The sequence below is a fragment of the Fusarium oxysporum genome, chromosome 1 (genome assembly GCF_000149955.1).
Source record: "Fusarium oxysporum f. sp. lycopersici 4287 chromosome 1, whole genome shotgun sequence".
Classification (NCBI taxonomy): Eukaryota; Fungi; Ascomycota; class Sordariomycetes; order Hypocreales; family Nectriaceae; genus Fusarium; species Fusarium oxysporum.
The window spans coordinates 3,221,382-3,230,951 of record NC_030986.1 but is presented as its reverse complement, the minus strand read 5'-3'; the positions used below and the strand labels follow the sequence as shown (position 1 = coordinate 3,230,951).

The window sequence follows — 9,570 nt, the reverse complement described above, 5'->3', positions numbered from 1 at the left end:
GAGAGTCAGAGATTATCAGTGATAATGATGTCCATGGCCAGCCTGACCTGGCTCTCTCTAACTCGGACAACCCCTCCCATTAATTGGCCATGTCTGCTTCGACACTTCGATCTAGTATCCCGCCAATTGTTGCAGTAAGTGCTCGCTGGGCCTCGGGGAGCAAGAAAACTTGAGACATTAGAAGAGGATGTCAAAATAAACTCAGTAAAGAGTCCCCTGAGCTTGGGATAAGTTCCCTGAACATTTTTGTCGTCTAGGGTCAAGGTCCTAAGCTTTCTTGCCTCCCCTAGCTGGGGTCCTAGGCTAAACCCACAATTCTCGATATGAAACGCGCCATTGCGCACCCAACCTGAGGACCCTGGTCCCCTATCGAGGCTAATAAGAGCTTGGATTCTTTTCACCTGCCCTTCTCGAATTGCTCGCATGAACCTGCATAGGTATTTCCTCTCGTGTACGATTTTCAGCAAGAACGGTCTTGACAAAAGCCGCGTGTGAACATGTTGATTGAATTGGAACACCCAAATCGGCGAGTACCTCATGAATTACTTGTTAATGCTCATTGTCCTTTCAGATGACGATTTCTTCTAATATGCATATACCCTGGCGATACTCCGTATTATGATCTTGGTTCATCTTCAAGGGATGGGCCTGTATGTCATTGGATTGAGCCAATTGTCTAGGTATCTTGGACATTGAAAACATACACACGTCTTGTGCTCGCTAACACCGGTCAACTTCTACTAACCTCCTCGCTACCTACCTAGGTATTGATTGTTTACCTAGTCATGAAATAAACCAATGGAGCAAATGGCAGGCCTACTTTCTCGGATATTCGCAAGATGGTGTGATGCAACGCCAAGTACCTCAGTTAGAGGCGAAGGTGAATAACGTTCCATCGATGCACTCTCTTTCCATAAGTTTAGTGGCCAGCAATAACTTCCTATTCGAATATGTGCATACTATATCACGAAATGAATCGTCGCCTGTAACTACTAGATATTTTGTAGCAGTGAACGTGTTTAGTATTCCGGTGGGGCGAAATTCATCAAGGGCATTCAGTAGATCATCGCAACGAACCCGTTAAATCTAAAGGTATAGCCACGGATTATACTAATGAACGAATCGTAGGCTGGGAGACCACTCACCGGTGGCGGTTCCTCTTTGCATTGAGTAGGTTAGCAAGAGACGATTAATTTAGATATCATATGATTGAATAATAGTCACCTGAAACCAATACTCATGTAACTATTGGCAGACAGATGGATCGATGTTACCCTATACTGCCTATGGGAAAACAAAAACAAAACTCAGGTAGTTGTCAGTTTATTACCAATGTAGAAAGTGTATGGTCTGTGTTCTATTTGGATTATGGAGCAAGCCTAACCAATCGAAACAAATGAAGAATGATGGCCATCCAATGGGATTTAGGTATATACAGTGTACATTACAATTGTTAGTTGCTTGGCCAGGTCTGTACGTTCATTTCCTCGCGATACTCCCTCCATAGGTATAAACGCGAGTATGAGCGACCCTGTCAGGTACCAGAACACGATTGCAGCCGAAACCTGACCTATAACACAATTCCGAACGGGTTATAACCCATTCCCGATATAGTAGAGGGCTTAGACCAAGGAGAACATATAAATACAGCGTCTTCATTCTGTAACGGTATTTCATTATAATTTATGCAAACTGCCTGCCTTTCCTCACCAAACCGAAGTCTTCCTGGATCCGAATCTCAAATAGTATCGCCTATAACCACTTATGATGCAAATATCCGCATGGACCAATAAACTCCAACAGTGCTGCAAACCATCGCTGTTAATCTAATTTCTACCCACTCCTTTTGATATAATTGTCCATTCTTCCCCCAACCTTGTGAGAACCCTAAACACACTGCATGTTTCCGTATCGTCCTGTCGTAGTTGGGTCCACAGCCTCGATGCTGGGCCAGCCATCCTATGAGCCAATCATCGTAGCAAAAGCCTCAGCTGGAAGTTGTGACTGGAATTTGTTAGTCCTCCGTACCCGCTTTCATGATAAATGAGACCCATACCTTCTTCTCGTTAAATATTACCAAAGCCTGGTCGAATTCCCAATTCACTTGGGTAAGACACATCTCGGAGTATTGGGGTGTCATGCCCGTTTGCTTGCATAACTCGGTGATCATTGCTTGGTGTTGATCGGCTGGTGCCGTAGTAGGAATTGAGGCAGGCGCTGCGAACACGTTGGGGAGTAGACTGTATGTTCGAAGCGACAGCATGTCGCTAACGACTCGGATGACCCCCTGCCCTGGCTTTGCGGGTCCAAGGACGAACGTACGGGAGAAGCTTCGCTTTCCCGTAGCATTGGTATTGGGGTCCTGCTCCTCGAACTCACCGTGCACTGCAATTATCAAGCCATCGACGCCTCCGGAGCTCTGGCCGCTGGGGTCGACAAGTCCCTGTAAAGGATGGCAATCCATGATGTACTTGTTGATTTCCACTTTGATGTCGGGGTGTCGAGTAAGGGGAAGGGTCTTCCAAGCATCCTGAATGCTAGCAGTGCCACGGAAGAGTCGTTGGATGCGAGGGTTCGGCATGGTGATTTTTGTCAAATTCCGCGATAGTTTGATATACGAAGCCCAAGACATAGGTGCAGCAGCGTTGGGATCCGGAGCAGCTCGTGTGTCAACCGATATAGAAAATCGACTGTCTTCGTCGTATAACCTCGACGCAAGGCCAGGTCGGTCGCTGTCATATGCCGCAAAAAATTCCAAGAGGAAGTTTTCGCCAATACCACCGACATCCCTGAAATCAGGACCGTTCTGGGGAATTGGCTTAGGCCTAAGGGCAGCCTCCTGCTCAGCAATCTGCTCCAGGGTGCGTAGTTGGGTACCGTTGATGTTCTGCAACCTGGGAAACCATTCCAGAAGGGTTGATGGGTAGCTCGGATCTGTGGTTTCAATGGGATTCCCTGTCATGAATAGGGTTTCGAGGTACTTGAACTTGCCCTTCCATGGTTGGAGTGCTTGCATTGAAGCCACCTGGTTGCCACTCATGTCGAGATTTTTCAAACGAGGAAAAGTTGTAGCAACGACTTCCACTTGACCAACATCATCGATATTATTGTTTGCCAGACTGATGCTCTCGATTGCATCTTGCTTCTCCTTATCCGTCTTGAAAAGACTCTCGCAGACAGCCATGAGTCCCCTGAATGTCTTCAGAGCACGTTCTCGACTCTCAAACATGCCCAAAGTGACGAGGTTTGCGTCTGAAGCAAGGGCATCCAAATTGAGAAGCTTGTTGGTGCCAAGATATCGAGAACTTAGAATTTCCTGAAGTTTGGTACGGAGCTCTAGAGTAGACTTGGACTCGATTGCCGTGCCCCTATCCGGGACTTCGTCCACTTCGATGACCTCCAAAGGCGCACCAGCAAACGTGAATGTGTTGAGCTTGATTAATTCGGAAGCATCCTCCCCACTCGCTCCTATGTAGACGTAGTCACCGACTGTATGGTGCTACAGTGAGTTAGCAGGCGTTGTTGAATAGCATCAGCTGAGGTGCGGGGGTGTATAATTATATAGCAGGATGCATGGTAGATCGATAAATAGTTCTCCGAATCTCGCATAGCCGAGTCGAATATTCCGCACCTGAAGCCCTGTCAATGACGATACATACCTTTTTGATGGCGACTTTTCGCTTCGATCCAGTTCGGAATGAACCAGCTTTTCTCTCCATAAAGCCAAGGAGGTCGTTGACACCTCCTCCAGCATTGCTGGCTGCTTTGCTTTCTTTCAGACCACCAACTCGTAGAACCGTCAGGCCTGTCATGTCTTGAGATCGAGTCTTGGGACCCTTGCCAGAGGAAGCACTTGAAATGCGAGAGGCAAGGGATGCAGCGGTGCCGCTGCTCAAATGTTTCAGCACATTTTGAGCATTTTTGGAGGGGCCGCCACGTGTTGAAGTTCGAGTACTGGACCGAGTAGGTTTGATATCAGCAGTGGTAGCCTTCTTAGCACGTCGACCGGCACTGTCCATATCCAAATCGCCATCGCCATCAACACGACCAGCCTTGCGCTTCTGAATTCCACCTCTGGAGGTGGTAGCTGGTTTGCGCGCATTCCGCGTCTCGCGCCCGCTGGTATTCTGACGACCTCGAGGCGCCATAGTAGTAGGTGATGGTTCGAGATAGTGATAGTGGTTTTTTCACTTCACTTCTTTTTGGTAGTCTTGCCTGTAGTTTTTCTGGTTTTTTCTCCTTCCCTTTTCTGTATGTAGTTTTTCTTTATAGCGTGGTATCAGAAGCGCAGGTGATTGCACTTGCGAATTTGTGGGAGCCGTGTGGTGATCTCACAACCTCAAATGCTGAACGTGATCGAGTTCGTGGTTGAGGAAGGTGACCAGAGCTAGTCAGAGATGCAGCAGATGATAATCCAAGCCTCGAGCCGTCAAACGCGATTCCTTCAGATGGCGATCGCAGCCTGAAGATGGTCTACACCAATGCAGGGACAAGCGTGTGTAGGTCGGTCGAGATTCGTGCGACTGTGTAGTGTAGTGAGTTGAAATGAATAAGACGCGACGATTCGGCGGCGTTATCTCTGTCGACGTGAGAGCGAGAGCCGAAGATTGATGACAAAGATTTGCGCAAGCTCCCCGACGTTTGTGGTGCGGAGATGAAGCAATACGTGAGGAAGAAGGTAAAATGTTGTCGAAGACAAAGAAGTTCTCTTCGCGAAGCAAGCTGTGACGTTTTACGAAGGCCCCACTAACCCTGGCGAGCATAAAAGGCACTCGACCAGGCAGCCTCACTACCTGATTTGGCCAAATTAGCGGTTAACTTACCAGAAAGCCAAACGGCGTAAATTCGGAACCTAAATGGAAAACAAGGATCGATTACCTTACAAAGGTACCTAGTATCTACTTTGCTTCACATGTAAAGAGCGAAAAGTAAGTGCTTCCAAAGGAAGTACGAGAAAGACTTTGCGTACCTAAGGTACACCTACCTTACCTTAGGGTTTTCCAAACACTGCGCATTGATGGCCTGATGATGTATTTCTCAGCTAGCCAACCTACCAGGTACCTACCTTATACCTACTAAACTTAGGTACCTAAGTTCAATGTTGGACCTGAGTTAGACATTGTCAAAGCTGGAAAGATCCTACCTAAGCTATACCTACCTTACTTCGTACCTGCCTCAGATATGTCTCGGATCACGTGATATCGCGTTTTAACCCAGCGCGACCCGGACATGGGCAACGCGCCCTTGCCTTCCTTAGCTAAATCAATCATCTGCATGTGCCTGGTTTTTGTCAGGGAACCACTATCACAAGGAGAAAAACAACATCATCGTCCAGAATGTTTTAATTATTGATTCAAATCACTGCATACTGAGAAGCCGCGCGTCACTACACTTATTCGCCACCATGGACAGTGATGAGTTCGACGATGACATCGCTGATGAGGATTTCATTACCGCTCTTGATCAAGTCTCGTCTTCTATGAACGGACAAGGCAACAGAAAAGCTTTACATGCAGTAGTATCGCAACCCTCAAACAGGCCAAACTCTGCAGCTGTGGCAGCTTTGGAGTTGGAGGATCTCCCCTCAGATGCATTCTCATCCCCAGAGCCACAGTCGAGATCGAATGTGTCTGTAGCAGCCCCAGCTGGTCCAGCCCCTCGAACAGGGTTCAATCGAACAAGTTCCGGAAACTGGCGTCAGACGACCCTTTTTGGCGGCTCGCTATCAAGCGATGGCCCGCGCCCTTCCCAGCCAGCAGCGACAAGAGTGTTCCGCGCCGATCTTCCTCGAGAAGAACCAACACACCATGAAGTCGACACTGAGGCTATGCAGACATGGGTTTATCCCACCAACTTAGGCGCTATTCGAAATTACCAATTCAGTATCGTCAAAAACAGTTTGTTTAACAACACCCTAGTAGCATTGCCAACTGGTCTTGGGAAAACTTTTATTGCTGCAACCGTCATGCTCAACTTCTATCGATGGACCAAGAAAGCCAAGCTAGTATTCGTTGCTCCAACAAAGCCCCTTGTGGCACAACAAGTCGATGCTTGCTACAATATTGCGGGTATCCCCCGGTCTGAAACAACACTGTTGACAGGTGATATCCCTCCAGCTCTCCGTGTAGATGAGTGGGAGTCACGTCGAGTCTTTTTCATGACTCCCCAGACGCTACTAAATGATATATCACACGGATATGCCGATCCGAAATCTATAGCTCTGTTGGTCATCGATGAGGCTCATCGCGCGGTTGGAGAGTATGCATATGCCAAGGTCACAAAACTCATCCGACGATTCTCCAAGAGCTTCCGAGTACTAGCATTGACTGCCACACCTGGCTCAAAAATCGAGACAGTACAAGAAGTCATTGACAACCTGGGCATATCTCATTGCGAAATACGCACAGAAGACTCAATAGACATTCGTCAGTATGTTCATCAGAGGAATATCGAACAGGTTGTCCTTGATCCGTCCGACGAAATGGTCCTAGTTAGCGAACTTTTCACCAAGGCCCTGAAACCGATGACGGATAAACTGAGCTCGCAAAATATCTGGTTTGGACGAAGCCCGATGGCTATCACAGCATACGGATTAATGCAATCCCAAAGAGAATGGTTCGCTTCTCGAGGGAGGCATGCGAACCAGGGCGTGCAACACATGATGCGAGCTGTCTTCAGCGTTCTTACCGGCATCGCACACTCGATAAAATTGCTAAACTTCCACGGTATTAAGCCATTCTATGACAATCTTGTCGACTTGCGTAGCGAACAGGAAGGCAGAGGAGAAAAGGGTTCCAAGTACAAGCGCCAACTGATTCAGGATTCTAATTTTCAGGAGATGATGGATAAAATTTCCACATGGCTTCGTACGGAAGGGTTTGTGGGACATCCCAAACTCACAGCCTTGGCCGACACTGTGTTGAATCACTTCATGGACCAAAGTGATAATTCGGCGACTCGTGTAATCGTGTTCAGTGAATACCGAGATTCTGCTGAAGATATTGTGCGCATGCTGAATAAACATCAACCTCTTATCAAAGCTAGTGTCTTCGTTGGACAGGCTGACGGCAAGAGAGGAGAAGGTATGAAGCAAGCACAGCAAATTGAGGCAATCAATAGGTTCAAGAAGGGTGATTTTAACGTGCTCGTTGCTACCTCAATCGGAGAAGAAGGACTGGACATCGGACAGGTCGATCTAATCGTATGCTATGATTCTTCGGCATCCCCAATTCGAATGCTGCAACGAATGGGAAGAACTGGCCGAAAACGAGCGGGTAACATCGTGCTGCTACTTATGCGTGGCAAGGAAGAGGATCAATTTGCCAAATCCAAGGACAACTACGAAAAGATGCAAACATTGATTTGCGAGGGAAGTCGGTTCAATTTTCGATTTGATCTCTCGACACGAATCGTTCCGAGAGGCGTTGTACCCGAAGTGGACAAACGACACGTTGACATTCCCGTCGAAAACACACAGGACCAGTCATTGCCGGAGCCGAAGAAGCGTCGAGCACCAGCAGGAAAGAAGAAGCCACCGAAAAAGTTTCATATGCCTGACGGAGTTGAGACGGGATTTCAGAGTGTGGCGAGCATGTTAAAAATTGGTGGGAGAGCAAAACAACAACACAACAAACGCAACCCGGAGCTGGGTGACCTCGCCACAGTGCCTGAACTCAGCAAAGTATTACTCGATGAAGAAGAGCTTAAGGAGCTCAACAGGGCATACCGCAACTTGCCGTTCAATCATAGCATAATTGAGGAGACAGATATGCCTGATATGACAGCGCACCCAGAACTGCAGAGGCAGCTCAGACCAGTATTTAAGCTAAAGCATGGGACACGCACCAAACGCTTTGTCAAAATGTGGCACAAGATGGCACATGATCCAGAAAGCTTGGTTTTGCCGTGTCGATACCAAGATAGGAGCAACTACCTGGAGATACCAGTACACGCATTTGCTGGATCTGAATCAGAAACCGAACCAACAGACGAAACACCAACAACGAAAGCGAAAGGAATTGGAGCAACAGCGTCAGTCAAGAAGAAACAAAATAGAAAGCCACCTTCAAAGGTACAACCTCGTGCGAAACGAAGGAGATTGTCATCCGATTTAGCACTGCAAACATTTGCTGTTGGCTCCATGGTGGATGAGGGCCTTTCTGAAGAGAATGATGAAGAGGACGATGACGATGACGATGAAGAGGACGAGGTCATACCTAGAGGTCGTGGGCGACCAAAACGAGGCAGCAAGCCTAGATCGAAAGTGAAACGAAAGCCTCGGCAGAAGAATGGCGGGCTTAACAGCGACGAGGTCGGTGATGATTGTGAACGCGACAGCGATATGATTGAGACTGATGGATCCGACAATGGCGAAGATCTTCTGGACTTCATCGTTTCTGATAATCACCCGATGTCGAGTGGGAGGGAGCCCGTTTCTCTACGAACAAGTTTCTCATCCGCTTCATCAACATCCACTCCTGAGTGTGCCCATGATAAAACAACAAAACCTTTTTATGTGCCGACCCAATTCCCAGGCACGCAGGAAAGTGATGATATTCCAGACCTCGGAGAAGTTCTGAAGATGACCGGGAAGCAACGAGGCCAGGAGTTTTCCGATAACGATGTTATTGCAAGACGCACAGCACGTGGACGGCGAGTTGTTGTGGATGAGAGCGACAGTGATTGATTCGTACGATGGCCTGCAGAAAGTTTTTCGGTAATTGGCAACGAGAGAAGTCACTAGAAGAAACGCGTCAAGATGTAATGACAAATGGTAAATAAGCTATATAGACTATCTTAAAGAACAATTGATGAATGGGCGAATCGCAGTAAGGGTGTCATTATTTCATATCTTTATCCTGACCGTGTCAATACCTTACGAATCGCTCACTGGTGTAGATCCTGCTAGTGTTGGTCAGCCGTGTGACTATATATGATGATCGAACATAACAAGGTGACAACATCTCGAAACTTCAGAAACCCAGTTTATAAGCACCACCGCCCCCGACGCATTTGCCAGGCTCACCGACCGCCCGCTCGCTCATGATTGTCTCCGCGTGCAAACACACGCGAGAGCGGCGCACAGCAGAGACGAAGAGAAGAGCATCTTGTCAGGAGCTTAGCTGGCAAATACATATGCCGAGGGCAGTCTCAGACGGCTCTTCCTATGAGAAATGGAGGGTTTGAAAAAAGGAGCTCATCATGCGAGATTATACAGGAAACAAGTGTGGTGTAACTTACAGGTGTAAATGTGGCTGTTGTGCGTTTTGTTAAGAGTAGAGGAAAGGAAGAAATTGCAGAATCACGACCTTGAGTTTTCTGCGCCTACAGTGGAGAAACAATCCTTTAAGCGATGTGGTCCACTTTAGACGCGGAGGCGCCAACTTCAAACGCGTGCTTTCTAGCCACAATGGCACCCTTAGACTGGAGAAAAGAAACTCCGAAGAGGCTTGTGAAGATCTGACCTTTTCAGGGATAACCAATTACTTATAATAATATGAGGCTTGCAGTGGTTTGTAAAAAGGCCGCGGGGTGTCAAAATACGTCAGACGCGGGAAGCCGCATTCACCA

General features: G+C 47.6%; 2 protein-coding genes across 3 annotated transcripts; one reads left to right on the top strand and one right to left on the bottom strand.

Annotated features, from left to right (window-relative positions):
* Nucleotides 1-1,620: 1,620 nt before the first annotated feature.
* Nucleotides 1,621-4,929, bottom strand: FOXG_00508 (uncharacterized protein). Of its 2 annotated transcripts, XM_018376893.1 has the most exons (4): nucleotides 4,879-4,929; nucleotides 3,660-4,793; nucleotides 2,057-3,499; nucleotides 1,621-2,004 (listed from the first exon to the last, which is right to left on the bottom strand). In XM_018376893.1, exons 2-4 carry the CDS (start codon nucleotides 4,146-4,148, stop codon nucleotides 1,960-1,962), a joined length of 1,977 nt encoding a protein of 658 aa, XP_018232521.1. In that variant the 5' UTR covers nucleotides 4,149-4,793; nucleotides 4,879-4,929; the 3' UTR covers nucleotides 1,621-1,959. The 2 variants fall into 2 exon arrangements, with proteins under 2 accessions (XP_018232521.1, XP_018232522.1); XM_018376894.1 differs by having other exon boundaries at nucleotides 1,621-3,499.
* A 328-nt stretch (nucleotides 4,930-5,257) lies between these two features.
* On the top strand, nucleotides 5,258-9,546 carry FOXG_00507 (fanconi anemia group M protein). Its single transcript, XM_018376892.1, has one exon. The coding sequence runs from the start codon at nucleotides 5,405-5,407 to the stop codon at nucleotides 8,684-8,686; it is 3,282 nt and encodes a 1,093-aa protein (XP_018232520.1). The 5' UTR covers nucleotides 5,258-5,404; the 3' UTR covers nucleotides 8,687-9,546.
* Nucleotides 9,547-9,570: the final 24 nt, after the last annotated feature.